Consider the following 24,526-nt stretch of genomic DNA (forward strand, 5'->3'; position numbering starts at 1 on the left):
CTTTTTTTTTTTTTTTTAATCGGGTTTGGTGGGTACCCGTCAGACCCGGTTAGTACCCGCCAGACTTGCTGGGTAGACCCGTCGAACACGAAATTAACCGGGTCTTAAACAGGTAGACCCGATTAAGACCCGAACCCGATAAGGCCAAACCTAATACCTGTTTTTTCGTGTCGTGTTCATGTTGGGTTCACGGGTCGTGTCAAAATTGCCAGCCCTAACTTTAGATAATGAAAGTGGGACAAAAAAAGCCACTGACAAATGAAAATAATGAGGAGCTTTCTGGGCATGATACACATATATAACCAACCCATCCTGCCTCAACCAAGAAATATTCCAGAATTCAAAAAGAGATCCTTGCTGCTGAAAACCTACTTGGCAATGAAGTTTGTTCATCACAGGATGATATAGAGCTGGAAAGCATCGTGTCCAATGTGCTAGACCCTGGACCAAACTCAGAAAAAGAAAAACGAAAGTCGAATATATAACAAACAACAAGTTCAGTTGCAGTGGCTTTATCAGAGGTCCATGTGAAGGGTTGAGCCCAAGGGCTGGGAAGGATGCAACCAGTAGATGCGGGATTGACATCAGTAAAATAGACGACGAAAAGCCTTAAAAAGGAAGCATATCCTTTTTACTTTATAAATGGAACCCTCCAATCCCACATATTAATATAAAACTGTCCCACATTGCTAAAAAGATGGAACCGTCCAAACTTGCTTTTCTATAAAAAGGAGGCATATCCTTCCTTTTAAATCCAAGCTAGCTTGTTGAGCCCAAAAAGTTTTTTAAAAATTGGTTACCTGGTCTAAATAATTGGGTACAAACCGGAACCGGCTGGTTAATCGGAAACTAGTTATCCAGTTCCGGTTTCCCAAACTCAATAATTGGGGTATCCTAGTTCCGATTCCTGATTTTGGCCAATAACTGAAAATCGGGATCAGGTTGACACTCCTAGCCTTGCTTGTACACTCTTAATGGCAAAGTCATTATTTAAATTGATTAGTCACCCTTTTGAAGAGGTAGCCGACCACCCACCTTGGATTGGTTGACTGATGTAGCGTGAAGTCAGCAAGAAAGAAGCAATCATTCTAAAAAACGTTGAGTCTATCAAGGATCTAATGAATTATTCTCAAAACATAGAGTTTATCTAGTATTTGAGGATAAAATATAGAAGAAACTCAAACTCTAAGCTTTCTTATTAAAAATTTGACAAAATACATAAAAGCTATGTTCTTGAGGGTATAAACATGTATTTATAGGCTCTCAAACTCTTAACCCTAATAGCAATACGAAATAAGTCGGCTTTAACAATTATGCGCTGCCCGTTCGGACGAAACATTTCCCTGTTTGGACAGCAATAAAACAAAACTAAAAAAAAACATGAATTTTATTCTCCGTTTGTGTGCTCGTTCAAACGGAGGTTTCGGGACGTCTTTTAGATAGCTTGTTTGACCTAGTAAACATTGGAATTAGCTAACTCTCATGAAAATGATTTTGTAGATATTTGAGTTAGCTTTCCAATGCCGCAACTAGCTCCAATCCAAGGTCTGAAACTCTAGATATGACATTCTTAGTAAAATTCGCTAGGTGCGAATTTCTCCTTACATCATCCTCTTCAAGTTGGTGAGAATTCGCTCTCGAATTTGCCTTCTCGTCGGAAGAGTCGCCAATGAACAAAACTCGAACTATGACCTTTTTGGTAAAGCTCGTCATGGGTAAATTCCACCCTACATCAGTTGACCACACATGCACCCTCAACGACCTCAATTCAAAGATTAATGATAAGACATGTGCTGTTTATAACTTAGGGATGGGTGGTAGTGGCACCACTGGCACGCATCCGTAGAAACCAAAATGACAAATTCTAGAAAATTGGCTTTTTTTCCTGTACGTTAGTTGATGTAAAAAGAATTTATACTTTATTTTTAATTTTAGCTCATAACTATCTTACAGTAACAAATTAGAGTCTTAACCAATTTTATTTTATTCTTTTAATTTTTATTTTAACAAAGACGGATATAATAGTATAAATCAGCATTATAGTATAAAAATGTAGTTTCTAAATTATATTATACAAAAAAAGTCCTGCTTATTATCAAACGAAAAGGCTATTTAAGTAATCCGACAGTCCCACACTGTTAGTCAGTCCTCGAGGCGGGAAAACAAAATCATTCGGCATTTGCAAATTGCAGGTGCCCTCATTCACACTGCGCTGCACTCAGAGAAACTTGAGTGAGTGAGTGAGTGAGAATGGAGAGAATACACGTGGCCGTACGCGCGAGGCCGCTCTCAGCAGAGGAGGCCAAGACCAGCCCTTGGCGAATCTCCGGGAACTCCATTCTTATCCCCAACAACTCCTTCAAGTTCGAATTCCGTAAAATCCACGCATTATTTCCCTCTCAATTTTCCCTTTTCCCTTCAGACCTAACATTCTTTTTCTAAAACTACTCAAATTTCTGGTTCTTAGATTGGATTTTCGGTGAAGATTGCAAGACTGTCGAGGTCTATCAGGCTCGAACTAAAGAAATAGTCGCCGCAGCAGTTCGCGGCTTCAACGGTACGCCGAGTAATCTCTATCTAGTTTGGAACAACAATTTCTGCTCCGTTGGCTGTGATTTGTTTTTTTTATTTTGTTTAATTTTATGATTGGCATTATTTTATCATTTATATATGTTTGTTTTGTTGTAGGAACTGTGTTTGCTTATGGGCAAACCAACAGTGGAAAACGCATACAATGAGAGGCTTGGCCACGGAGCCGGGAGTCATTCCTCTTTCTGTCCATGAATTGTTCGAAACCATTCAACAGGTACTTAAGGCAAGACTTATTTTTGAAGTTCCGAAACGTATTTGACAAGATTCGTTTTTGGCTACCCAATCACCTTGGAAATGGGTATTGATTCTAATGTGACAAATTTCCATTGGATAATTTCTTAGGGATGTATTGGTACGATGTATATAGGTGATTGGTCTGGTGCTTGTTCTTACTACATTGCTTCAAATAATGAACTCTTCCTGTTCCACTTAAAACTTTCATTTGTTGAGTTGTTAGATCTTGCCTCGAGGAAAGCAATGATATTTTTAGATCATTTTATACCATAGGTATTGTGAACTTGAAGGCAACTTTTCTGTGATGCTACCTAATGATCTTGATTTCTAGCGCTTTGGATTTTTAATTTTGTTCAACTGTTTTTCCACATTGGGATATGCGGCTAAGTAAATGTTATAAATCTGTTTTGTACATTAGGATGTGGATCGAGAATTTCTTTTACGGATGTCGTATATGGAGATCTACAATGAGGAAATAAATGATTTGTTGGCTCCTGAGCACCGAAAATTGCAGATTCATGAAAGTCTTGAGGTACTGTGCTATTTACTATAATAAATTTATGGTAACTTGCTGTTACTAACTTACTGTTTATTCTGTTCCCCTCATGTTTGTAGCGGGGGATACACGTTGCTGGTTTGCGAGAAGAAATTGTTGCCTCTCCCAAGCAAGTCCTTGATTTCATGGAGTTTGGAGAATGTAATTTTTACTCTTTATATTATCTTACATATTTTTTTCTACATTTAAATAGTGCTCAAAAGCACTATTTTCACTTCTGTAATGCTGCCTATGTGGATTACATCCCTCCTCTTGATACTTTTCGAGTAACATGTTACGTAGCTTAAAATAATATGGGTGCTTAAGTTCAATACTTGACTTTTAAAGGCTCCCATTTCTGAGCTTTTTCTTTTTTATATCTTCACCTATTTGAACATTGATTAACTCAGTCGTCAAATATCTATAATCTTTCTCTCCCTGTTTCAAATCCCTTATACTGATGTCCCTTGCCATAAAATATACTGGCCAAGGGGGTTGCTTATTTTATATTTTTTTGACTTTAATTTCAGCTCATCGGCATATTGGAGAGACAAATATGAATCTGTACAGTAGTCGGTCACACACTATCTTTCGCATGGTATAGTTATTCATCCTTCCCTTCGTACTCGTTATAGGGTTAAATATGTTCATCTTCATTATCACTTATTTGAATAGATAATAGAGAGTCGGGACAAAAGTGAAGATGAAGATATTGTCAGTTCTTGTGATGCTGTCCGTGTATCAGTTTTGGTAGGTGATTACTGAAACTATCATTTATTTTCCTTTTTTTATTTTATTTATTTTTCTTATTTGGTGCCTTCTTTTTTATTTGTTTTTGTGTTGATGGTTTGTTTTGATTGCGCTTGGCATGATGGATGCTTTTGTTATGTTATTCACTTTCTTCCTAATTGCTTATTCTTTCCTCCAGAATTTAGTGGACCTTGCTGGTTCAGAACGTGCTGCAAAAACTGGAGCAGAAGGTGTTCGGCTTAAAGAGGGTTCCCACATTAATAAAAGCTTGATGACACTAGGAACTGTGATTAAAAAATTGAGTGAAGGTGCTGAGAGTCAAGGGTAGGTTCCTTGATTGCTTAAGAATGTTATCTCTTTCCATATGTAATTGAACTTATTCAATATTTGTTGCAGGGGTCATGTTCCATATCGAGATAGCAAACTTACACGCATTTTGCAACCTGCCTTGGGTGGAAATTCAAATACAGCTATAATATGCAATATCACGCTTGCACAGGTTCATAGAGTCATTTCATGCTTCATTGAGATTGTTGTGTAAAGTTTATTAAGCTTTACAACTCCTTTTATGAATCATTTACTAGAAGTCTTTCATTCATATAAGCGGTAAGTGTAGAACATTGCTTTTAGGATTCCAACATGTTTTGAAGACTTGACTTTTGCAACCTGCCTTGGGTGGAAATTCAAATACAGCTAGAATATGCAATATCATGCTTGCACAAGTTGATATTCATAGTCATTTCATGCTTCATTGAGATTGTTGTGTAAAGTTTATTAAGCTTTGCAACTCCCTTTATGAATCATTTACTAGAAGTCTTTCATTCATATAAACGTCAAGTGTAGAGCATTGCTTTTAGGATTCCAACAGGTTTTGAAGACTTGACTTTTCAAAGGATTTTATCATGCATGTGTATGTGTTGCATGAACTTGTTATACATCTTTTCTCTGGGACTAATTGGTTTCTGACTCATTGGTAAGTCACAAAAACTATTTGTTTCAATGTAAAATATTTTTCATGGAAAAATATTTTTTACAAAAATCACTGATTTTCTGCGGTTTGGGTGAAACCTTGAAAATGATTCTGAAAGTATTTTTACTGTTTAATTTGCTTTGAACATTAATCTTGAGTTCTTCTCCATGTTCTCTTATCTGCCAACGAATCTAACATCTTGCTCCAGACATGTGACTATGCAAGTGTCCACTTGCGCACTCCCCTGTTACCCTCTTCGCCTTCTGCCAAGACCCACTCAGCCATGTCATGGTCCTTTTCTGACTCCAATTCCATTGCCTCCTTTTTGCCCTAAGCCCTCCTGCTGCATCCAAACACCACCAACACCATTGTTGACATGAGCATAGGGATGCTACTCGCCTTCATGATCGTCAGATCAAACCCTTTACTTGGATGGATGAACCATCAGGACCCCCTTTTATCGAATTATCCCACAAGTTGTTGGAAAGTCTGCATCATCCATCCTTTTGCTAGCATAGGATGATGTCGCCTTTGGGGACATGATTGGGAAGAAATTTGTGGTGTTGTTGTAGCTCCCCTAGTGTTGGGGAGATAGTCTCCATGGAGATGGGGAGGTTGGAACAAGAGGTTAAGAGCTGGGCTGGAAGAGGAGGAGATGAGGGTGTTGTTAGTAGAGGGACGTGGTAAATTTGTTAAATTTAATCTTAATCTTCACTAACTCAACAAACAACCGAACCATGCAATCCTCAACGAAACATGCCGGAACGTGCCCTCACGCGCAGATAACACTCACGGGAATGGATAGGTGCACTTGAGTGCAAAGACCAAATAGTTGACATTATGTAGTTATATAGTGTTAATTTGATTATTACTTCCATGCAAAAGAAGGATGGCAAAGCCAAAAGAAAGCTTGTAGAAGAAAATGGAGAGGGAATGAATCTCAATGAAAAAACAATAAAAGCTGTTCTATTAGAAAAATGAAATACATTGATAGGACTATTACTTTCCTCGTACCTAGTTTGGATCCCCTTTGTTAGTGGAGCATCTAGATTGCTTAATTTTTGTGGTACTCTATTCCGCTTTAGGCCTTTTGTGTTTTTCTTTCCTTTTCTGGAACTGGTCATGGATTTGATCAATGCTGATGATTAGGGACGAAACCAGGAATTCTTTTTCGAGGGGGGCCAAAACATAAAGACATTAACTTTGTAACCTAGAGTCTTGTAGTAGTGAAGCTTATCTTCTTTGTGTATTATTTTTTTTCTCAATTTTTCAGTGTTTCTCGGTTGTCCGAATTTTCCTTTCTCAATTTTTGTCTTTTTAATTTCTTTTTTGTTATTGTTTATTAGGAACTAAAAACTATTATAGTTATTAAATAACAATTAGATATATTGAAGTATGCAATCAATTAACTTAAGACCTGTTTAATTTTTTTGGTTTATTTTAAGTTATTTTATTTTGGTTGTTTTAGTGCCTTAACTTAGTTGATACCCATATGATAATATATTTCACATTGTAGAATCATTTATTGACTTAAGACCCCGTTTGATTTTTGTAGAAAACTTATTTAAATTGAAAAAATCTTTCGGTGTAAAAAGTAAAAGCTTATGCTTTTCCGGAACTACCTCAATATGATATGTTTATTGGAGATTCTAAAATTTCAGCTTGTAATAATTCATTAACACTTCAATATCAATAGAATTCCTCAAGGCTATTAAGTTCTTCATGTCAAAAACAAACAATTAAACAAAAAAAGGGGGGGAAAGAACCATGCAATTATCCTATCTCAATATGCAAATAATAGCGTATGAAATTTTCATTCCTTGATGTGTTGCTAAAGCGGCTAAGATTGGGTCTTTTTATGAGTTTTTAAATGAAATTTGGGTATTTATAATTGGTCATAAAAAGGTTCAGTTCATAAGGGCCAAACTTAAATTTCTATCCCCAATATAATATATATTTCTCACTATATATATATATATATATATATATATATATATATACACACACATAAAAGTTTTGACTTTTACATCAAATACTTTTATTTATCAAAAAAAAAAAAAAAGTTTTGACTTAAAAAAAAAAGGTTTTGAGAATTTGGGTTGGCCATGGCCCCTACGGGCCACCCCTGTTTCCGTCCCTATTGATAATGATCTTGCGTTTGTTGTTTTTATTAATTTTTATTTGAATTCTCTTGAAGCTACTGAAGCATTTGTCATTTTAATTCTTTACTATTGCTATAAAACCTGGTCAAATCTTCATATATCCGGAATGCTGGGGTTCATTTATTTAAAAATGCTTGGTGGCATTGTTGATGAAAAACCAAAACCACTTTCAACTTAATGATTCTGGTATGTGGATAGATATCTCTATGTTCTTGATAAAAGCCATTGAGTTTATAAATGATAAATATGATCAAATTTATAGTTACTATCACTATAGTGAGGATTTGACTGAGATCTAGGCAAGTGTCTTGATTTGGTATTCTGATTGCCATCTGTTCGCACCAATTTGTTTTTGTTGTATATTTTTTTTATTTGGAGCAAGTCAAACATGTACATGGTGAGGTGACAACTTTGGAACGCTCATCCACTTGCTCTACGGACTTCCCAAGCATTTGTTTTCTTGAAAAATGTATCCACTTATTCGAACCATGTTATGTACATTTCATTTTTCTCAAAGTTCTCCGAGAAGGAATTTCATTAAATGCCAAAAGTTAGATTTTACAACTATCCGACTACTTTGGCACCATATGGGCACAGAAAAATTACTTTCTTTTGTGATTTATAACAAAATTGTAAAGAAAGAAAGAAATTGAAGATAAAACTGTTCTCATTAACTTGCCAAAATACATAGCAATACATGAGTTTATATACTCTGTTTTACAACTCAACTAACAGAGTATAGACTAACAACATAACTATCATAACAGTTTCAACTTACATAACTAACTAGCTGATATAACAAACTAAACTAACTTATATACACATATGTAAGATAAGAAAGAGTAATCTGTTGATGATGAGCTGCTGTTAATTTATTCTTTGCTTGGGTATTTGTGTCTTCTGCATCGTGTGCTGTTGTTTTGAGATGTACTCCCTATCTTGATTGCTTACCACCTTTTGTTTGGTGGCAGATTCATGCAGATGAGACTAAAAGCAGTCTCCAGTTTGCAAGCAGAGCTTTACGTGTTACAAACTGTGCTCATGTGAATGAGGTTTTGCGCTAATTTTGTTTGCATGCTGCCATGATCTCTTTCATTTGCATTCTTTCTTGCAGTCAAGTTCAAATTTCCTTCAAGATGTTTTATAATACGGACTTACTTTGGGCTTTTGGCTAGTCTTTGCATGTTATACGTTGCTTTTTCTCTACTTTTATTTCAACTTAGTTCATTGTTTCATGCCAGATTTTAACAGATGCTGCTTTGCTAAAGCGTCAAAGGAAAGAAATTGAGGAGCTTCGAGCCAAACTGCAGGTTTGTCCAATTGTTATTATAGTTATTATAGGTTCTGGTATTTGAAGGAAGTTACTTATGAAATGTTGGCCAGTTTAACATTTGCCTTGTTTTTGTTGTTCTTTTTTTTTTTTTCTTTTTCTTATTTTTTTTTGGGCTTCTGTGTTTTAGGGTTCTCATTCAGAGCATTTAGAAGATGAGATCCTCAATCTGCGGAACACATTGCTACAGGTTTGACAATGTCCATTTTATGATTTTTTATATCATTAGAATATGTGTCTCTTCTAAAAGCTGTGATGCTGGCCTGGCAGACTGAATTGGAGAGGGAGCGAATAGCTTTGGAATTGGTGGAGGAAAAGAAAGCCCAAGCTGAATGGGAGAAGAGGGTACAAGAGCAAGCCAAGAAAATTGAAAACTTAAGCTCAATGGTTTTGTATTCAACTAGGGATGAGAATCGTGACCGTAATAAAAAGGTTTGTACCATGATAAATTTTATGCATAGTTACATTTGTTCTATTGAAATATAAATAAATTACTGGTATTAGAAGTCATTTTGCCTTGTTATGCAGGCCATCAATTTTGAAGTTTTGATTTGTAGGCAATATAATTGAAAAATAATCCTTCTTCTCCCTAAACTCTCTCCTCTTGCCCTTGCTCTACTTTTTCTCTTTCCTCTAGCGGCGGCGCGTGTAGGCGCGTCCAGCTAGGGTTCGCCTTCCATTCGTCTTACCTGAGTGCGAGGTGGTGTGTTTTTGGCGTATTTTGGTTTAGTTCGGTCTTTTTCTGGTGAGCTCTGGTTTGGTTTTGGTTTTTCATTGCTGATTTCGCCTGGTGTTAGTCTCTGACCGTTGGTGGAGTGCCGATGTGGTGTTTTCTCTTGAGACTTGTTATGCGTTGCTGTTATGGAGCGCCGATTCTCCGTGGAAGCGAAAGCTTTCTTCTTTTCGGTGAAAGAAGGCAAGTTAGAGCTCCATTTGGAGGAAAGGAGGAAGGGTTTTGTTCAGTTTGTGTTTGTAGGGTTTCATTGTTCTGCCTGGTTGGTGGCTCCAGTGGAGGAGGCGTTGAAGTCTCCGGGGAAGGAGGATTTTGTCAAGTCTTTCCGGGAGGACGTGAAGGTGTTGTTTGTCCGTGGTGGCAGTAACAAGGCCGCCCGGTTTTTGGAGGTGGCTGTCTATGCAAAGGGTGGCGGAAAGGGATGATTTGGCTCCCTGAGGGTCGTGAAGGGCGGGGATGGAGGCGAGTAGCAGGTGAGCTTAGCAAGTTGGTGGCCTTTCTTGAACATTCGTCTGAATCGAAGGCTGCTGTTGAGGGTTCTTCCGTGGGGAAGGAAGTGCAGATTTTTTCTGGTGGGCATTTTTTTGGGTCTAATCGTGCTGTGGGTGGGGATTCTCTGTCCTTCGCAAAGGCAGTGTGCGAGGTCTACGTTCATGATGTCAAGCCTTATGGGTCCCCGGTTCTGAAGGTTGAGCTGTGGGGGCTGGATCTGCTTCCAGTGGCATTGTGTAGAGATGTGGAAGATGGGAGAATGGTGGTGAACTGCTTTGATTTGGAGGAGCAATTGTCTAGGTCGACAGAGAAGAGGATGAAGCATGTCTGGACCCATAGTGGCGGCAAGGTTAGGAAGAAGAATAAGTTAGGGTTTTTTCGCATGTGGAAGAAGATTCTTGTGCTTATTAGGTCTACTTTGGATCGGGTTTCAGCTTCCAGGTTAAGATATTTTGGGCTGGGTTTGAAACCCAAATTCTCTCTTGGGGTTAGATTGAAGACTGGTGGCAGCCGGGCTGGGCCTAAGCCCATGTTGAAGAAGACTTCTTCATAGGATCACGCGGGTTCTAGGCTTTCATTCGGGATCTTGGATTTTGGCTCTTTGGTTATTGGGCACAGTTTAGGTCATGTTTCGGGTCTTGTTCCAAATCCGGGTTTGGATCCCGGTTAGGATTTTCTTTATCCCTTGGAGTTTCGGATCCCAGAGTTTGTAACATCTCGGTGTCATATTGGAAATATGAGGAGTAGCCTACATAGAGTGGGTGATTTATAAAGATAATAATGAGTGTTAAATCCCACATTGCCTAGTTACTAGGTGAAACTGAGCTTTATAAAGAATTCTAGAGAAGCTCAAAATTGACTAATTTTTTTGAGGTGATAGCATAGATGTAGCTAGCGCTTTTCACTAGGTCGTTATAGGGAATGGCTAGAGATGTGGAAAGGCATGTGCAAGGTTTCCATGTGTGTCAAAAGGGGAAGGGAACAACTATTAATTCAGGCCTGTATTTGCCTCTACCTGTACCAAACAGACCTTGGATGTGCATTAGCATGGATTTTGTGCTTGGTCTTCCACCTACCCAAAGGAAGAATGATTCAATCTTGTCAGAAGACCATGGATGCTTCAAACGTTGCAAGTATTTTCGTTAAAGAGGCCTACAAGTTACATGGAGTACCTACTTCTATTGTGTCCAATAAAGATGCCAAGTTCCTTGCTCACTTTTGGAGAACTCTATGGAGGAAAGTGGGGACTGAATTGAGTTTTAGTACTTCTTTTCATCCTCAAACTGATGGCAAACTGAAGTAGTCAACTGAAGCCTTGGAAATTTGTTGGGATGTCTAGTTGGTGAGAATCCTAGAAGCTAGGAAATTATTCTTCCCTTGGCTGAGTTTGCCCATAACTCTTCTCTCAATCGGACTATCAATACTTCTTTTGAAGTTGTATATGGTTCGAACCCTTCAAGGGTCATAAATTTGACTCCTTTGCCACCTTCTAAGAAGACAAACACAAGGCTGTGGAGATGGCAGATTTTATGAAGAATGTTCATGCCCAAATGAAGTCTAAGATTGAAGAATCCAATGCAAAATATAAGCTAGCAGCTAACGTTCATTCAAAGAAGCTTCTTTTCAAAGAAGGAAACCTTGTGTGGGTGGTTTTGAGTAAAGAAAGACAACCTGCTGGATCTTATACAAATCTGAACGATAGAAAAAGTAGGTCCTTGCAAGGTCTCAATGATAATGCTTATCAAGTGCAGCTTCCACCCCACTTCAACATTTCTAATGTCTCCAATGTGAGGCTCTTATTGCCTTACTATGCGGCTGAAGAAGATGCTTCTGCTACTGTTCCTAGTTGAGGACAAGTATTCTTTTAGAGGGGAAGTCTAATGCAGAACATTTTCTATAATTTTCTGTAATGTTTTGAGTGTGCTGTCATTTTACTTGAGTAACCAAGATGTAAGGGTAGCATAGCCTATAGTAGCTGTTAGAGAATATAAATAATAGATTACCTGCCTTTTGTAATCAGTTTTTGACAATTGTAAAAGAATTTTTAATACCAATAACAGAGCCTAGATTTGGCTCTCTGTTTCCCAGATCAGCTGTTCTTCTTTAAACCCTACATCTCTCTTTTCTTCTTAAATCAGAAGCTTGAAGCATCACCTCACTGCACAATTGATTTTTCAATCTGAGATATATTTGAAGATTTCCTTTAAATAAGATAGAAAATTCTTGATCATAGAATGTACGTTTGACACTTAAGTGTTGTTTGGAAGATTGCTTGCCTAGTTTTCACTTCAGAGGTAATTTACTTGTAGTGCATTAAAGAAGATTATATCAATTGAAATTTACTGTGGCTCTATTTGTGTTTTGAACATCCTACAGGGGATGTCCATCACAGCAGCTGCTGGTCAAAACAAGAGAGATTTAAATACTTGCCTTAATGCTATTTTCACTTGGTCGTAGATAATCTATTTGTGTTTCATAAATGAACTAAAGAGTGGCACTTGTTTCCACGGAACCAAAGTCATGACTGGTTTTAAATAAAAAGGTGCCAAATGTTCTTTTTGCAGTATTGATTTGTTGGTTACTTGTCTTGAGAGTATTATAACAATAGGCATCTCTATCCAATGCTCAATTGCATTTTGTGCTCCCTTTGTGCTATTATGAATCACCTTTTTAATTTTCACTCCCTTCTTCAATTTCTCTCTCTGGTTCTTGATAAGCTTTCCTTTTTCACTTCTACAGGAGAAAAGGCGGGATACGTGGTGCCCAGGAAATCTTTCGCGAGAGGTTCTTAGGGAGGTGAACTCTTTTTTTTTCTTCTTCTGTCTGATGTATCATTCGTGAAACTGTAAATTACTTTCCTTTTTCTTTTATAAATTTATCATATGTTTTACACTGTACATAAAGTATATATTTCTGCATGTGCATTTATAACAACAAAAATGAATTATGTGTTGGAGATATGTGGCTGAGGTGATTTAGATTTGATTTCCTTTACACACATTTTCTCATTTATTGTAATTCCATATTAGGGTGTGTTGCTTCTCTATTTAAGTCGGTGTAGATGTATCATTGTATCATCGGGAAATAATAAGAATTATTCCTGATCTTTCAACTTTTTGTGGTGCCTATCATATTATTGTTGTTATCTCCCATGTGTAAGTAGACTTTGTTAAGCACTAACGAGATTTTGATGCACAAATACAAAGTACTTTGGGCAGTATAAGGAGTTCCTTTGATAGGTTACAATGTTAAACTCTTCATGTGCATTGGGAGTATATATCACGGGATCATTGATTTTTATTTTTGGTTGATATGTGTGGATGTATGTATAACAAGTACAGAGTTGATATGATCATGCAAGAGCAATTTTGTGCTATTTAGGGAGTGCCTTGATAGGTTATAATATGAATTTCTTCCGCTAACTTCAGTGTGTATTGGAATCAATAATGGCACCATCAATTTTGTGTTCCTTTTTTCCCCTCTCTCTCTCCGGGTGTGTACACAAGACAAAGTTGATATGACATTGTAAGAACTACTTGGATTATGTAGAGAGTGCCTTGATAGGTTATAATGTGAAATTCATAAGGTGATTTGAGCGGATAGGAGTCTAATGATGGCAACAGTGGATCCCTTTCTTTTATTACTGTTTTTACTACTATTGTATTTTTTTTTTTGTTGATGAAAGACTTTTGTGAGTGGGACTGCAGTTTAGTGGTTGATAAATTGCTTTCTTCTAGTCATATATCACTTGACTTCTAGGGTTTCCATGTTGATAATCTTGGTTTTTAGCATCTCTCTTTTGAATTCAAGACAATTGTTGATTTCCTTATAACGGAAGATTTTCACAAATACGACTGAAGTGTCTTCCCTTGTCTGGCTGTGAGTAGTGTCTTATAATTCTGTCAGTGTAATTGATCACTGATTCCAGTCCATCCAATTCCAACCATTGCTAGCTGATCTCTGTTTACTTGATCATTAACAGAAAGGAACATTTTGAGTGTACTGGTTCAAGCTGAAGGCATTCTAAGCATGGTGAGGGAAAAGATGGGATTTGCCAAAGAAAAAAAAAGGGAAAAATTTAGAACTTCAATTTGACAAGTTTAAGTTTTTGGACTATGTTCTATGTCACATGAACTTGGAAGTCAACAAAAAAGGTTTCATGGACTGGGTATGGACGTCATGTGTGGGTTTCTATTCAAGTGTTGGATTAATTTCCACCATTTTAGAGCATCAGACAGCAATACTTTTACCCATGTCATATATTGTAGTCATTAGCGTAGCTGGGTTAAGGGTTTGCGTAAACAGATTCTACGTGTCATACATAGCTCAGGCTGCATGTTAAAAAGAATATTGACGACTCTGGAAATATGCTTTGTTGACCTATTCCTTGCCATGTACTCTAAGAACTCTGGCTGTGCAGTTCAATATGTCAAAAAATGGACTACTTAGCTAATACTTATTTCTTTTGCAATTTAGGCATCTTTCACGGTCCAATCAACAGCTTCTGGTGTAAAACCTAAGAGACCCAAGCGTGATGTGGGACCACTTCTTCCTTTTGAAGAACTGGTGAATGAAATTGAAGTTGCTTTGGATTACTCCTGCAAACAAGATGAAGATGGTATAAGTAATGCACTGGAATACTGCTCTCTTCCGGAGCCATGTGCTTTACTACATGTAACAAATAGGCGAAAAATGCCACTCAGGAACAAAAGTTTACCCATGGTTTGCCACACACCTTTTCCTCTCTGTTTTCTTATACCTGGTTTTGGGACCTAATTTCTGCACTTCTGGCAGGCGGACAATGAGTTAGAGGAAATGCAAGTGGAATATGAAGATTTGTTTTTAAAATTTGAGACTCAGGTTATTATTTTATGCCTTTTTTTTTTTTTTTTTTTTTTTTTTTTTTTTTCTAATTTATGAATCATAATTTTCTGAAAAGCAACAAAAGGTGGCTACAAATACGTATACACTGGAATTGATACTCTTGTTCTTTTTAAGACATTAGCAAATTGTGGTTCCTCTGTTTATTAATATTATGTTTTGTTTTTAAATTTTTGGTGCAGAGAACTATGGATGAGATGCAAATTCATTTTTTAACCAGAAAGCTTATTAGGGCTAATTTTTGTTGGGTTGAAAAATCAAATGACTATTCCATGTATCATATCAATAAAGATTCTGCTACTAGGGACAAAAATGTTAGTATAAGGGAGTCGGAGGCTATTCTTGTGATCAAGCGGCTTCAAGAGCAGGTTTATGTCAATTTTTATTTTTTGCTTACCCTATAGGTTTCTTATTTAATTTAATTTTCGAAACTGTCTATCTCATAGATTAAGATGTTGGAAACGGAGAGGTCTTCGAGCCAGCAAAATTTGGATAGTATTGTTGAGATGGCAACAGAACATAACATATGCGCTAGGGAAAAGTGTGAACAGGTAATTATTGTCTAAATCATGCATGACCTTGTTGTGTGATTTAAGAGTGAATATATGCTTTAAAAATTTGATTGAAGTCATCTAGGAATTTGAAGCTTGAGTCTGTTATAGTGATAAACTTCACTGGATCATGAAAAAGTAAGTGTACTCCATATGAATTGTAATGAATACCTTCAACCCCATATGAGTTCTCAATTATGCTTGTCAAGTTAATTTTCCAAATACTAAAGTCAATGCACAAGGCAAGCAATTATCCTTTTATTATTATTATTATTATTATTATTATTATTATTATCATCGTCATCATTTTATAAGTAATTCAATCTTGTTAGAAAATCGCAAAGAGGCGCAACCCTAGTACACATGAGGTGTTGCTATCCATGTGTATAAAGCGTTGAACATAATCATTTTCAGCTCTACCACCAAAGTTTCTATGTCTTCAAAATTTCGTGCATTTCGCTCTCTTTAAAGATACCACATTAAAACAACGGAGATGTGGTGGAGGCCTTGGTTTTGAGGTATCATCTCTTCAAGGTCCAAGGTTCAACATCTCATGGGTGCAAACAATCCTTTGGGGCCATACCCCCTGGTGAAAAGCCAGCAATTTAACCAGTTCCGTGTAGAGAAACTTCCGAGGGTGCGGTACACGGGACTGGGGTTTACTCTACAGTGGTGGGTCCGAAGGGCCCTGCCTTGGAGAGGTTCCCTGACATAAAAAAAAAAAAAAAAATCCAATGGAGATAATCTCCAAACATATTCTATCCACGTCTCCTTGCCTTACTTTGAGAGGATACATGCCAAAGAAAGGGAAGATCACATCCACCTCCCAATCTTGCATGGGTCTAGTAAATATTATTTTTTGTTGAATATTTTCATCTCGAAATTGCATATAATTTGCCGCCTAGGCATCATTCAAAAAACTGAACAAGTCTAGGTAAGATATCTTTAATAGTTGATCTCCACATCACACATCATGCCAAAAATTGACTTTTGACCCATCACCCAATCGTTGGTACTTGCCTTTATTCACCAGAGAACTCTCATCACTTTCTTTTAACTTTTTATTTTGCTCTACTGGATTGTCAACAGCCTTATAACCAAACATCCTCGTTTCTTTGAGTAGATCAAGAACATATTTGCATTGGGAGAGGAAGATACCATGTCTCGATCTTACTACTTCAATACCCAAAAAGTATTTCAAATTGCCTACGTCTTTTATCTCAAATTCACTAGTCTATTTTTTTTCAACCTTTATATTTCCTTATTATCAGCACCAGGCAACTTGATTCAACCTATCGTTTTTCATTCAACCCTAAATGACCTGTCATTTTTTCGCTTCTAGAACTACCGTTGTAGCTGTTAGAGAACACACCATCGCCACTAAAACGTTTTTATGAAAGATAAGAAGGAAGAATTCTTGTTTTTTCTCGACAATTCAATGATACATCTACACTTGTTTATATATAGAAGCAACACAAACCAATGTGGAATTACAATAAATGAGAAAATGTATGGAAGGAAATCAAATTCTATAATAAAATCAAACCATATCAAACGCATATCTTCAACACCTTCTTGGGCACTACCTAGATAATATTAAAGTCTAAAGAGAGGAAAGAACAAGCGACACTGATCCACCACTATTACAAATTAGAGGATGGTTTGCTGTCTCACCACTATTCTTTTGCATGCCACCAATCTAATACTTCCTTTTTCCACTCTGTAAGATTGTGCAGTGTTAGAATTTTACCCAACTTGTTGGCCAATTAAAGGAAGCCACTCTAGGTTGGAATTTCGCCTACCAAATTCTTCTCAAAGGGAAAGAAGAATCTGCTCTTTCTTAGACTAAATTAAGTTCTTACCTCAACATCCTTGTCCCTATATGGAAATCATAACATCCTATCCTCACCAAACCCTCTAAAATTATTAGCATATGGTAAATCGAGAAAGGATACAAAGCTTCCAACTCCGAGTCTTGCACCACCCTAAGAAGTGGTGAAAATAATACACAATAGTTTTTGGATGTACTTTAGATTTGTTTGTTTGCGAAGTAGTAAATTAAGTGTCAGTAGTATATCCATACAATTTTGGAGCTAAATATGGATAAGTAGTTTCTTTGTTTTGTGTGTGTGTGCCTCTATCTATCTCTCTGTCTGTGTTTGTGTCTGTGTCTATGTGATTCTCACACTTCGTTGTTTTAGGCGTTTTAGGTTTTGTTCTTTCTGTCTTATGCCACATATGGATTTTTTATTGGTGAACACTGTTTAATTTTCTTAGCTCAATGACGAGCTTCTACATGCATGGGAAGAGGCTAGGATGGCTCATGAGCAACTTGCTTTTGGTGAATCTGAGAGAATTGATGTATCTTCTGCTTCCTTGATCTCTTACATATTTTTGGTTTTTTGTTATGTTATTATTGTAAGTTGTATCTATCATATATGCAGATTTCTTATGAGAATGGTCTTTATTACCTTCGTTTAGGATGGGAATTCCGATTTTGTTATTAAGCTTTCAGTGGAAGTCCAAGAATTGATGTCAGAAGTCGAAAACTCGAAAGAAGTAGTTGAGAGTGCCTCATCACTTATGGATGAGGTTTCTAAGAGTTTTTCTGACCTTATTGATGTGTTCCTTGTGAGTACTCTTGAAATATATTGTGAGGACTATTTCTAAGTTCAACTAGCATTGCAAATTAATTGTTTTCAATATTTTGTTTGCTGTTATCATTCATTTTCCTTTTAATGCAGTATTTCAAGACTTTGATCCACCAGAATTCTCTACGACAAAATTCAATTATTGGTAACCATGAGAAGTTAACTTGTCACTTGAGCCAAAGAGTTTCTAGCCTTGAGAATGAGAAGGTGCGGTCTTTTTTATACTTTTGGTACATGGGAAATTAGAGAACCATGGTCGTGAGCGTGTGAGGACGTGGTTAGTTGAGGCAGCGTGTGTGTGGGTGAGGAAGTGTTTGAAACAATAAGGCCCCGTTTGGTTTGCGGAATATACCTTTTGATTGAACTAGCTAACTCTAAGTATAGCTATTCTTTTGTTTGGTAACACTCTATTCCTGAAAATAGTTTATTCTCATGGGACGACTAATCCCATACACATAGGGTTGGCTAAGCCACTCAAAAATGAGTGGCTTAGCTAATCCTTTCCTGTGGGATTAAAAAAAAACCCCACCCTCTCACACTCATGCCGTCTCTCAAATTGCGACTCTTTCCTCTCTTTGATCTCTTTTCTTTGTTTCTTCTCTATTTCGTTCTCTATCTCTCTGTTTCTCTACAAAGCAACGATTTTTGATGCCTCTCTCTTTTTCTCTTTCTCTATCTCTCTGTTTCTTTGTTTCTCTACAAAGAATTTTTTTTTCATCCCCCCCTCTCTCTCTGTTTCTCTCTCTCTCTCTCCACTTCTGTACCAGTTTTTTTTAATGGCATCCTCTGATTATCACATACCAGTTTTTTCTTGGTATTTATATATATTGTAAACAAATTTTTTCCATCCCTCTCTCGCTCTTTGTGTTTCTCTATCTCTCTCCGTTTCTGTACCAGTTTTTTTTTTTTTTTTTTTTTTTTTAATTTTAATTCTGTTTTTTTGATTCTTTTCTTGCTCCTTTATTATTATTATTATTATTATTATTATTATTATTTTTTGATGGCATCCTCTGATTATCACATACCAGTTTTTTTGGTATGTATATATATTGTAAACAAAATTCATAACCATTGTTGTTGTATATATATTGTTAGAAGCAAAAAAAACCCATGAATGAAATTTGACTCCTGTGGGTGTTCTTTGTGTTCTTATACCTTATAATATAGATGTGTGTTGCTTGTTTACAGTTATGGCATGATTAAGTTTATTTATTTTTGATGAATAAGCAACTTCATTAAAAGCACAAAACAAACATCAAAGTAACGCCAAATACAAGCCTTGCCAACTGGCTAAAGCACAGCCTCACAAAGGCCTAACCAACCAGACTAAACCAAAAAAAAAACTACAGCAACATCAAACTGCAGCCAAAAAACCAACAAGAAACATCACCAGCAGGACAAACCTCCCAAAACCAGAGACAACCCTCACAGAGAATGATTAAGTTTAGCTACAAGGAACATGATAAAGTTCATTTTTTTGATGGTTAAGATGTTTGGTGATATATTTTTTTAATTAAGGACGATTGCTATGCCATTTTAATTGAATTCCTACAAAATGATATCTAGATGGTTGACGTGCTTTTCGTAGTTTAAAAAAAAAAATGGTGATATGATGATTATGTGATTTTTTTATATAAATAATTTTGTAGCATAATTGCAAAAAAAAAAAAAGGCCATGTACTTGACATAATTAAAAAAAAAAAAAATTATAGTATAGTTGTTTATGTTTCAAAAAATAAAGAAAGAAAGTCCTTAATAATATAAATTGTATTTGTATTATAAGGGTATTTTAGGAAATTTGATCACAATATGATTTCATTCACCAACATATTGCATTGTACCAAACGAAGGAATACATAATCAATGTTCTATTTTAACGTTACAACCAAACAAAGGAATAGAAATAACTAGTCTATTCTATACTCTTCTATTCCTAGTAGTAGCTAATCATTTTTCAATGGACTGGACATTATGTGAGCCAAACGAGGCCTAAGTCATCAGTTTTATTCAATTTTGTTGTGTCGATGAATATATGCTATTTGGGATTTTTCTATGTCGACACAAATTCATTCGAGATTCGATCTGAAGAGGGGAAAGGAGACATTTGTTTTGCCGAGAGCAAAGAAACCTATTGAGTAGTGACACTAGGCGAGCTGAGCATGATGTGGCTGAGGTCAATGGTGTAGGAGTTGGTTATGGGAGTGAAGTTGGGAGATTTTATAGGACTTTTAGGTTTGGGGATTTAGTGTATATAGCACAAAGGGGTGCAAATGGCGATTGGTAGGATTCTAGAGCTTTCAAATTATGATATAGGAGGGCCACGAAGTTTCATTGCTATTCTGGAAGGCTGAGATGGAAGAGGTGGGGTGACTATGCTGACAAGATGAGGAAGGTGGTCAAATTTCTCAACCTTATGTTATTGTTGGGAACAAGCAAGAGAACTTATGGCGGTTTAATGTTGTTATCGAGGTTGGTGGAGAATGGTCAACGGTTGTATGTGGAGGTTCTAGTAGGGAAAGGGCATGAGCAGAAAATAGAAGATTTAGATAGGGAAAAATTAGGTAATATAGAGGTTCAAACATTGAAGAAAATGGATGGTTTTGGGAATAAGGATTTTGTGCTGTTACTCGAAAATCAAGCAGGTGGTGATTATGTGATTTTCCATTTGATGGTAAAGTAGGATCTCCTTGATTTAAGTTCAGTAACAGATATGTTGGTGTCTCTTAAAAAAGAAGTGGAAAGATGCTTAGGTAGATTGGGAGTGGGCTAGTGGTTTGGGTGTTCGAAATATTATTCAGTTTAATCGAGTTCAATTGAGAAAATGGTTATGGCGTTATGCTATGGAGAGGGAGGATTTATGGAGATCTTGTTAAAGTATTGATTAAATGATTAAATTTACCTCTTCCTATCAGTTTAAGCTTTTGGAATAAGTGGTAATTTAACATGGTATCAAAATCAGAGGTCTTGAGTTCAAAACCTTGACTCTGTCATTTACTCCAATTAAATATTTCACATGTTGGGTCTCACCTATTAAAAGGGAGTTTGAGCCTACATGTAAGTGGGAGTGTTAAAATATTGATTAAATAATTAAATTTATTTCTTCCTATCAGCTTACACTTTGGGATGAGTGGTAATTTAACAGATTAGTGGTGGAGTCTAAATATGATAGTTTTATGGGAGGTTGGTTTTCTAAGGAGGTAACATGACCATTTGGTGTGGGAGTGTGGAAATATATATAGAGGGGGTGGGAAACCTTTTCAAAATTTGTTAGATATGAGGTGAGTGATGGCTTAAAGGTCAGGTTTTGGCATGATGTGTGGTGTGGAGAACAACCATTGAAGATATCTTCTTTGAGCTTGTATAGTATTGCATGTTGTAAGGATGCATGGTGACAAATTATATGCTGTTTGGAAATGGGAGTATTCAATGGAATATAGTTTTTACCATACTCGTACATGATAGGGAGGCGGATTTGGTCTTCTCTTTTTTGGAGAAGTATACTCTCTCAGTGTAAGGCAAGGAGATGTGGATAGAATATGTTGGATCCCTTCTAGAGGGAGCAAGTTTGAAGTGAAGTCATATTATCAGGTGTTTACTATACCTAGGTTCCTCTTTTCCATGGAAGAGTATTTGGAGCGTTAATGCCCCTTCGAGAGTAGCGTTCTTTGTGTGGATGACGTTACAGAAAATATTGACTTTGGATAACCTGAGGAAGAGGAACGTCATTGTGGTGGATTGGTATTGTATGTGCAAGAATAGTGGGGAGTCCATTGATCACCTTCTTCTTCATAGTGAAGTAGCAAGAGATTTTTGGAGTTCGCTTTTCAATCTGTTTGGTGTTTGGGCTATGCCTAGAAGGGTGAGAGAGTTGTTGGTGAGTTGGAGAGGTCAGGTCAGATGTCGACACATTTTGGAAGTTTGGAGGTTGGCTCCTTATATTTAATGTGATGTATTTGGAGAGAACAAAATGCAAGGAACTTTGAAGATTGAGGGATTTCAATGGTAGATCTGAAAAAAGATCATGTTCAATTCCTTTTTCACATGGGTAGTAGCACATAATAGTTTGCTTTTTTTAGTTTTCCTAAGTTTTTGGATGTTTATTTTTCTTCCTCCTTAAATGGAGTTCTCTTGTATATTTCCTATGTACTGGACGTTGATAATGAGATTAAATTACTTATCAAAAAGAGAATATGACACTTCTAACATTATCCTGAAGAGTTTTCTGTACACTAATATTTCATCTTCTCATGTACAATCAATCGGTTGATATCCAGAAACAGATAGAAAAACTAATACTAGATGCTCAACATTCTGAAGAGTCCTTAAAAGTAAGGTTTTATTGGTTTTATTCCGTGTTTTGTTTCAAGATGCGTTATAGTTATTGCTAAGTGACATTATCTTGCAGGAACTTTTGGAACAACGGGATTTGGAAAAGGCAGAATTTCTTTCTCAAATTCAAACTCTTGAAAAAGAAATATCAAGTTTATCATCTTATTCCTTGGCCAAGGAAAAGGAAAATTTGAGAAAAGATCTCGAGAAAACAAAAGCAAAGTTGAAAGAAACTGAGTTCAAGCTCAGGAATGCAGTCCAGGAGAAAACCAAACTTGAGGTCTCATAATATATTCCTTGATTTATTTTTGGTTAACAAACTTTTAATTTGTCATCTTTCACTTGCTTTTCTGTGCAATATAGGGTGAGAAAGCATCTGCTGAACGAGAGATAAAACGGTTGCTTGGTCAGAACTCTCTTCTTGAGCGTGATATTAACAAACGTGAATCAATTGTGGGTAGAAGGCGTGATTCGGTTTCTGACAGGAACTCAAAGGCGTTTAATCCAAAAAGGGCAAAGGGTTTGGCTGTTCCTTTTGAACACACATTGCAGGTGATGAAAGTGGGACTTAATATCCGTTTCTTATATTATCGTGTGTTGAACATGTGAATTGATAGTTGTATTGAATTTAACTGTTAATGCTGAAGAAGGATTATCCAACTTACTCGTCATTTAATTGTTGCAAGAATAAACAGGTTTTTTTGTCTTGTTTCAACTTATGATATCATAGGGTCCTACGTAATTCTACCAAGCACTAATTTTGTTGGGTTAGCTTTATTTTTTCTTTTGTGAAAAAACAAAAAAATTACTGGAAAGAGGAGAGTCCTTTCCTTCATAGGATTATTCAAAAGACTACCCTAAAGACTACAATCTACTATTCAAAAGATCTAGATATTCTTTTTTTTTTAAAAAAGGAAAGCGACACTGACAAAAGCAAGCATCCACTAATAGAATTGGTGTGTTACTTGAGATGTGTTAGTTGATATGAGCTTAATGTAGGGACTCGAACATACAACTGGTTTTGGTACTTTATTCACTAGATGGATCTCAGATAACTGTTTACATCATCAATATACACTTTTTTTTTTTTTTTTTAAGAATATTATATATAAAAATGATATGGCAACTTCATTGTGCACTTTGCACACATGACATCTAGGTTTTTCCTTTCTTTTTCTGGACAAGAGAGTCTCCACATTAGTTCACATGAAAATTTTGCATGCATGTTTTGAGCTTTTTCCATTCTTTAAAAGTAATGGCATATGGGTGTTATGATCTTATATCTACTCAGAACAGTTGTTTTTTTGTTTGCACCTTTTGTTTCATTATCTGCTTTGTGGCTACACCATGCTACACATTGTAAGCACATTTATTTAAATGTCTTTGATGGGTCTCCAATGTTTATAAGAGTTTTCTCACCTAGGAAAATTTGTCTTTACCGTGCAGTTCCATTTTGTTGTTGGCTAGAGTGTAAAACACTCCAATTCTTATACTACTCTAATTGTTGTTTTGCCTTTATTTTTTTCTTTTTCTGGTGTTCAGGAAGAATACAAACAACTGGAAGTTCTTGCATTTGAATATGAGACAGATATTGCTTCTTTGGAAGAGGAATTGGCTGCTTCATACAGGGAAAAAGAAGAGGTTATATCTAGAAATGAGGGTATGGCTTCAGAAATAGAAGCCCTGTCTGAACAGTTGAACATATCAAACAAGGAGCTGAATGTGTTGCAGGAAGAGATTTCAGCACTTGTAAGCTTCTGCATTTGTCTCCTTATATCTACCCGGTTTCACGATTCTTTGTTGATTATGAAATAACTAAAATGCTTTTCTTTTTTCTTCTCTGTCTCTCTCTCTCTAAAACCTCAAATTTGGAATCTTATTCTTCTCATTCTAGAGTAATTGTTTGGAAGAATCTAAATCCAACCAGCAAGAGATGGAAAACTCTATGAAAAAGTTGGTAGAAGAAAAGGAAGAGCTGGCAATGGTATTTCCTAAATTTGGGTTAAGAGTATACCCTATATCTGCTATATAATTTTGTGTTTTGTTATTGTAAAGTTGGTCGTCGGATTGTATCTTGGAGTTTGCAGCAACTGTCTGATTCTCTTTTGGAAATTGAGGAGGAAAGGGCAATATGGTCCGAAAAGGAGAAGGCTTCCATTGAAGTCATACAAGAGAATACTAAGCTATACAATGTGGAGATCATGATGTTATCAAAAGGAATGACAGAGGTATGATACATATTCCACCTATATTGATCTTGAAGAGCTTGCTGCATGGCTTTGAAAGGTTAAGAAATTTTTGTTGTTGTCGTTGTCG

At 36.4% G+C, this 24,526-nt stretch overlaps 1 protein-coding gene across 1 annotated transcript in view; it reads left to right on the plus strand.

Moving 5' to 3' along the window:
- The first annotated feature begins 2,169 nt into the window (after positions 1-2,169).
- Positions 2,170-24,526, plus strand: part of LOC132187912 (kinesin-like protein KIN-7O) — a 29,691-nt gene continuing 7,334 nt past the window's right edge. Inside the window, 28 exon segments of the mRNA XM_088517583.1 lie at positions 2,170-2,374; positions 2,468-2,557; positions 2,689-2,721; positions 2,724-2,806; positions 3,245-3,358; positions 3,442-3,523; positions 3,892-3,959; positions 4,037-4,111; positions 4,290-4,435; positions 4,508-4,610; positions 8,215-8,295; positions 8,485-8,553; positions 8,704-8,763; positions 8,844-9,005; positions 12,538-12,594; positions 14,275-14,520; positions 14,593-14,658; positions 14,862-15,047; positions 15,126-15,230; positions 17,508-17,591; positions 17,712-17,861; positions 17,975-18,088; positions 22,156-22,209; positions 22,287-22,490; positions 22,574-22,762; positions 23,753-23,959; positions 24,105-24,194; positions 24,298-24,438. Of these exon segments, the coding sequence (XP_088373709.1) occupies positions 2,251-2,374; positions 2,468-2,557; positions 2,689-2,721; positions 2,724-2,806; positions 3,245-3,358; positions 3,442-3,523; positions 3,892-3,959; positions 4,037-4,111; positions 4,290-4,435; positions 4,508-4,610; positions 8,215-8,295; positions 8,485-8,553; positions 8,704-8,763; positions 8,844-9,005; positions 12,538-12,594; positions 14,275-14,520; positions 14,593-14,658; positions 14,862-15,047; positions 15,126-15,230; positions 17,508-17,591; positions 17,712-17,861; positions 17,975-18,088; positions 22,156-22,209; positions 22,287-22,490; positions 22,574-22,762; positions 23,753-23,959; positions 24,105-24,194; positions 24,298-24,438 (3,183 nt within the window). The 5' untranslated portion in view covers positions 2,170-2,250.

The sequence above is a fragment of the Corylus avellana genome, chromosome 6 (assembly GCF_965113065.1).
Source record: "Corylus avellana chromosome 6, dhCorAvel1.hap1.2, whole genome shotgun sequence".
Classification (NCBI taxonomy): Eukaryota; Viridiplantae; Streptophyta; class Magnoliopsida; order Fagales; family Betulaceae; genus Corylus; species Corylus avellana.